Source organism: Pseudonaja textilis, unplaced genomic scaffold (assembly GCF_049901715.1).
Source record: "Pseudonaja textilis isolate UNSWEBS1 unplaced genomic scaffold, rPseTex1.2 PTEXCTG178, whole genome shotgun sequence".
NCBI classification, from domain to species: Eukaryota; Metazoa; Chordata; class Lepidosauria; order Squamata; family Elapidae; genus Pseudonaja; species Pseudonaja textilis.
The window spans coordinates 10,992-17,691 of NW_028262497.1; the positions used below are offsets into that span (position 1 = coordinate 10,992).

Sequence of the window (6,700 nt, forward strand, 5' to 3'; positions counted from 1 at the left end):
AATTGGGGAGGGAGAGGATGCAGTTCTTTTGTTGTGAAATACATGCAGATTGAAAAGTGGCAAAAGTCTGAACAATTAACTACGATGTGAACAATTAAATCATAAAGAAAGGAAGGAAGGACTGAATTTGGGGGCAGAATCTGAGGCTACAAGGAAGAGACTGGAATCATGGAGAATTGCTTTTGGAAAAGGCAAGGTCTGTATGTCCTTCTCTCTTTCTCATTCCTTAGAGTAATGTGTGCTTCAATTCGCTTGTCTGTCCCTGAAGAAAAGAAAAGGGGGTTTCTGGTGGCTAATGTGCTCAAGGAACTGAAACTGGAAACAGGGGAGCTCTTCACACGCAAAGCACATTTAGTTGCTGAGGGCACTCAGGAATACTTCCACCTTGATATTCATACTGGGAATCTGTTGATTAATGATAAAATAGACAGAGAAGCTTTATGTGGCCGGAGCGATCCTTGTCTACTTCTTTCTCAGTTGGTTTTGGAAAACCCCTTAGAGATCTTTAATATTGAAATCAAGATAGAAGATGTGAATGACAATGCACCCAAATTTTGGAAGAACGAAGTTAAGGTGGACATTCCTGAAAATATTCCAATAAGTATGATATTTCCCTTAGAATTAGCTCAGGATGACGACATAGGAGATAATAGCATCCAAAATTACATTCTCAGTTCCAATGAACATTTTCATCTTGAAGTACAAAAGAATGAAGAGGGAAAAGACAATATATACCTTGTTTTGAAGAAATCACTAGATAGGGAGAAGATGCCACACCTTGGATTGATTCTAATGGCTATTGATGGAGGAGTTCCAAAGAAAACCGGCACAGTTCAAATTAATATTAATGTTCTTGATAATAATGATAACTTTCCTTTCTTTAGTAAGTCTGAATATAAGGCAAGAATAAAGGAGAATCTCCCTAAGGGCACTTTTGTGATGAAAGTGGAAGCTACGGATATTGATATGGGTTCAAATGCACAGATCCTCTACTCATTCCATCAAGTGCCTGAACGAATAAACAATTTGTTTTCTTTAAATGAAATTACTGGTGAAATAACTGTTTGGGGACAGATTGATTATGAAAAAGAGAAGAGTTATAGCATGAGCATCAGAGCAACAGATGGAGGGGGTCTTCCAGGTCAGTGCAAGATACTGATAGAGATTGAAGATGAGAATGACAACCCCCCAGAAGTGTCCATCATATCTCTGACCAGCACTTTAAAGGAGGATTCTCCCTTGGACACAATGGTGGCCCTCTTCAGTGTGAGAGACCAAGACTCTGGAGACAACAGCAAAACAATCTGCTCTGTGGAGATGAACCTACCTTTTGTGCTCAAAGCCACCACAAACAACTTTTACCAGCTTGTGCTCCAAAGTCCGCTAGACAGAGAGACAGTCTCTGAGTACAACATCACCATCACAGCCATTGACTGGGGATCTCCTAGGCTCACTTCAACAAGATTGATTAATGTTCAGATCTCCGATGTCAATGACAACTCTCCCCTTTTTGAAAAGTCTTCATATGACATGCAGATCCGGGAGAATAATATTCCAGGCTTGCTCATCGGCTCAGTCCATGCTCTGGATCTGGACACAAAGCTGAATGCTAAAGTGAGTTACTTAGTTCTGCCCGGGAAGAGTGAGGGCCTGGTGACCTCTTACATCTCAATCAACTCTGAAACCGGAAACATGTATGCCCTCCGGTCCCTGGACTATGAGCAGATAAGAGGCTTCAGAGTTACTGTGAGGGCATCTGATGGAGGTTCTCCTTCCCTGAGCTCAGAAGTGATTGTCCGAATCCACATTATAGATGAGAATGACAATGCTCCCTTCTTCCTGTATCCCCTCCAGAACAACACATCCCCATGCAATGAGCTGGTTCCCAAGTCAGCCGAGGCCGGCTATCTGGTCACCAAGGTGGTTGCAGTGGATGCAGATTCTGGCCAAAACTCTTGGCTTTCCTATGAATTGCTGAAGGCCACGGACCCAGCCCTTTTCAGCATAGGAGCGCAGAATGGGGAAGTGAAAACCAGGAGAGCCCTGAATGAGCGAGACACTAACAAGCAGAGACTGGTGATACAGGTCAGAGACAACGGTCTTCCTCCACAGACCAGCACGGTGTTGCTTAATGTTCTTCTTGTGGATGGCTTTTCGGATCCCTTCCTGAGGAGGGTGGATGTCAGTGTGCAAGAACCAGAAGAAGACAAAACCTTGACCAAGTATTTGGTGATCTGCTTGGCTGCAGTCTCCTTTGTGTTTCTGGTCTGCATTGTTGTGTTTATTGTGGTGAAAGTCTTCAAGAAGGATCCCCAAAGCCATTTTACTGCGGCTGTTCCTCACTTCCCACCTGCCAGTGTTGATACCCAAGAGAACTGTGCTGATTCACAGAACGGGTCACTTTCCAGGACTTACCGTTATGATGTTTGTTTGACTGGTGGATCCTTAAGCAGCGAGTTCCGATTTCTCAGGCCTCTCTTTCCAGTCTTTTCGGTGGGAGATGCTAACGTCACAGGGAACCATAATATTTCTGCAGGCATCCAAGATACTTCTGAGGAGGTTGCAGTTAATGGCGCAAAGAAAGAGGTGAGGAAAAAACATACAATTAATTCAGCCTCTTCCTATTCATTCTCCCTCTATTCTTTTGCTGTATCAGGTATTTGTGAACTGGTTATTTATTAAAGAAACAGGTAATTTTACTTTAATTTTAGTTGAGAGCATAGATCACAATTCTTTTCTAGGTAATCCTTGGCTTCAGCGAACATTTGCTATTATAATGCACTGAGTGGTAGTTATGACCAATCCTAGAAGTTCCAGTTGTCCCAGGGCCTCCATGATCCTTTGATTGCGATCTGGACGCTTGGCACCCAGCTCACACATAGGATGACTCTGCATCCCATGATCATGTGGCCACAATTTGCAACCTTTGGTACAGATTTCCCACAAGCAGTTTCAATGTGGAACCTGGCAGGGAGGGTTGCAAACTGCTCAGGTAAGTCTTACCCAGCTGCAGATTACAACATAGAGCAAAGTGTTCCAGAAATCCTCCTAAAAGGAGCAATATTGAAAACTTTGGAGTTCAAATTTCTATTACAGTTCCCTACAAGAGCGTTTTTCCCTACTATAATTATCTTCTAGAATTTTTGACGTATAGATTGAATTTTATAAAATAAATACTCTGGAATATTTCCCCATTTAGAGATTGTCAAAACAATTTACCACCTGGAATTGAAAGATTCTATTGCCAGTATTGAACTTGGGGGACTTGTAAGATGATCTGACAACCTATCAACTTAAAATTATCTTTTTTAAAAAAGATTGTTTTAACTTCTTCATATTTTCCTATCACAAGGAAATACTGTATTTTTATCAATTGATCAAAGATGTTATCATCTTATTGTCTGGTCAATCTATGTTTAGGTGGATAGGATTTAGGAATGAGCGCAGCACAAGAAACAATGGGTGGAAGCTTGTTAAAGACAGATCCAACCTGGAATTTAGGAGAAATTTCCCGAGAGTGAGAGCAATTAATCAATGGATCAGCTTGCCTCCCAGAGTTATGAATGCTCCATCCCTGGAATTTTATAGAAAAGCCTGGATAGCCATTTGTCCAGGATGCAATAAGGTTTCCTGCCTTGGGCAGAGAGTTGGACTAGAAGACCTTCAAAGTTCCTTCCAACTCTATGATTCTATGATGTATTAGGCAACTGTGTCCAAACATTTTTAACAAAATGTCCAAATATTTTAAATAGTGGTTTGCAATGGCTGTCAGTTTAAAATTGACCATGGTTTGATCTATTGATTTCCAAACTTTAATCAGGAGTTCCCAGGAGTTCTCTTTGCAGTGTTGCAGTGACTAGTGTGAACTCTACTATCAGAACAAGATTTTAGGCCCAAGGTATACGTTGGTAGGACTATCATTTTCTCAAGGCAAGATTGCTTTCTACATTCCTTTAAATGTCTCTGAGTTGCAATCCAGTTTGAGAAACTATGAAACCCTAGTGTGAAACCCATTATAAGTTAACCTTAGTCCTTTGGAACACTGCATGCCATCTTGGAAGGCACAACTTTTTTATTACTCTTATGTCTCTATATTCTATTCCCAAGGACATTTAATCCAACTTCCACACTGCCAGCCTGGATTTGGGGAAAACAGCATGCAGTTTGTAAGTGGACATGGTTAGTATCAAGTTGGAGAAGGATCAGAGCAGTTCAGTGTCAGAGTGTTTATTTGTTTTTTTAAATAAATAAGGGGCCCAGATTCAATTCCTGGCTTTGACTGAGGATAAATTTTGTATTTAATTTCTTTTGCCACAGTTGTTGTAAGCACTGAACTTTTTCCCTTCAATCGAAAAGAATGAACTTCTGAAGACCAGGTGTTTCAAAAGGAATCCTTTATTGAAAGGGATTTTATCTCAACACCAGGCAAAGCAGAGTCTAAGATATCCCCAGGCATACACTCATAGATAAAGGAAGTTAGAATCTCTCCCCTTATTCAAATGTCAAACAAAGAACCAACATTTTAATTCCCCCCTCCCCTTCTCTGGGAACTGTATCTTAGCAGAGTTCCCAGGAGAGTCTTCCACAGCTGGATTTTTTATGGTTCCTTCTCATCTTGTTATCTCTTCAAGAGGTGACAGTTTCTGGACATCTGGCTCCAGTCCTCCAGTTGTATATCATATGCAAGTTATACAGAATCGATATAGGATTTAATATATTCCGGTTACATCAAAAAGGATTACTTGTACCAAATTCCCCCCACCTTCTTCTTCCATTGAAGAATGGCAGATACAGGGATCTGACAGTTGTTCTATTTCTATTTGCAGGCCTTTGTATTTTGTTATCTTCTCCAGTTCTTTCTCTTGCATTCTGCTGTCTTCAGATACCGCCACATCCACTATCCAGGGTTTTATTTGGCGGTGGCGGTGGGGTCTTTCTTAACAACAACTATTAAGTCTTGAATGTTATTTATGCTCCCTGTTTGAATTCTAAAATCCCAGGGCACTTTAGCTTCTTTGTTTTCTATAACTTTCTCCATTTTTTAATCCCACCAGTTCTTGCTTGCAAGCAAACAGAATTCTTGCAGATCTTCCAATGCACCATTGTTGCTACTTTGTCATGCCACTGTTTGTAATCAATCTGTGTGATATTCTTACAGCAGCGTATCTACATGGTCCACGATTTCTTCAGCTTCTTTGCAGAAATCCTATTTGCTGTCTGTTGCTGTCTTCTTAATTCTGGCTTAATTCACTGCCATTATTTTTCTGGTCTTCCTAGCCAAGGCTTTTAGTTCTGCTTGAGTCGACTCCACTATTTCTAGTATTGTGAATCTAATGATTGGGCTTGTCCAGGTGTTAATTGCCTTGATAGTATTTCTTCCACTGAGTTTGGACTTTAAAATCATCTTCACTTTCTTGATTTCTGATCTTTTTCTTCTTAACTCTGGTGTGCTTAAAAGATGCTTAGCTTGAAGGATATCCAGGTATTTGTAACGATCATCTTTCTCCAGTCTCTCAATGCAGTTTCCATAGGGCATCTTAATTCCCACGGCCCTCCCGAGCTCCATTTTTGCTGGCAGAGGTACCGCAGGCCGGTCCTTCACTGTTTCCAGGGTGGCCCTGTGGGCCAGGTCTAAGCACTCAACAGGCCAGATCCAACCCCCAGGCCTTTAGTTTGACACCCTTGTGCTAGACAATCAGACTGGATTTGGCATTTTTATTCACCTATTGTGTCACTCCCAAGGAGCTGGGAGAGGCAGATGTTGTTTAATGGTGTTAACAATTTCATTTCACACTGTAAACTGTTCCGAGAAAAATCGCCCTGTGCAATTTTTATTATTATGGTTCATCATACATTCAGCTATTATTAAAGTATTATTATTAATAATTATTATATAATTATAATTATATTATTATTAAAAAAACTACACTCCATTCAGCTGATTAAGTCAGCTCTAAGCCCTTAAACCTTTGCTAGATAAATTATTAAAGGTATACCTCTGGAAATTTGAATGTAACACAGGTTGTTGTCTGTCTACATCTCAGCTTCAAAGATACATTGAACATTTCTGAATTTTTAGATATGAAATATAAGAAAACCGTCTCCACCCCTGTTCCAAAATGGTCTAACATGATACTCAATTATTTATTCCTGTTCTTCTCTTCTGTTTATATCATTTGTTACAAAAATATGAAAAAAATCCAAAACAAAACATTAGACAGACAAGAGAGGTAAAAACCTCTATAAAGTGATAAGAAAAAAGAAACAAACAAAATGCAGTGACAACTTCTGCAACTGGAGAATTTTTAATTTAGATTCCTGGCTGCGTAATTTCCTTCTGAAAGGAAATATGAAATGTGTAGATAGGAGTGGAAGGGAAAATCATGATTGTTTCCAAGTAAAACTTACATGGCCATCATAAACTCATGATATGAAAAGGTGCAACTAAAAATATAACACACAAGTGGCATTCCTCTGGATCCTTGTACTTACTTTATACACATTATTATACACACATTCATGTCACAATCATACCAAAAGTTATAGCGCTTACATTTTGGGAGGCATCCTTTTTCTCTGGATTGAAAGCTCTTAACATATTGTCTTGCTATGACAGATAACACCAAGAATGTACACAGAAGGAACACTTTAGTCTTTTGAAAAGATGCACACACTAGAATAAATGCCCTATTCACAAGTT

At 39.9% G+C, this 6,700-nt stretch overlaps 1 protein-coding gene across 1 annotated transcript; it reads left to right on the top strand.

Moving 5' to 3' along the window:
• LOC148123849 (protocadherin beta-16-like) lies at positions 1-2,682 on the top strand. Its single transcript, XM_087918645.1, has one exon. The coding sequence runs from the start codon at positions 169-171 to the stop codon at positions 2,680-2,682; it is 2,514 nt and encodes an 837-aa protein (XP_087774771.1). The 5' UTR covers positions 1-168.
• Positions 2,683-6,700: the final 4,018 nt, after the last annotated feature.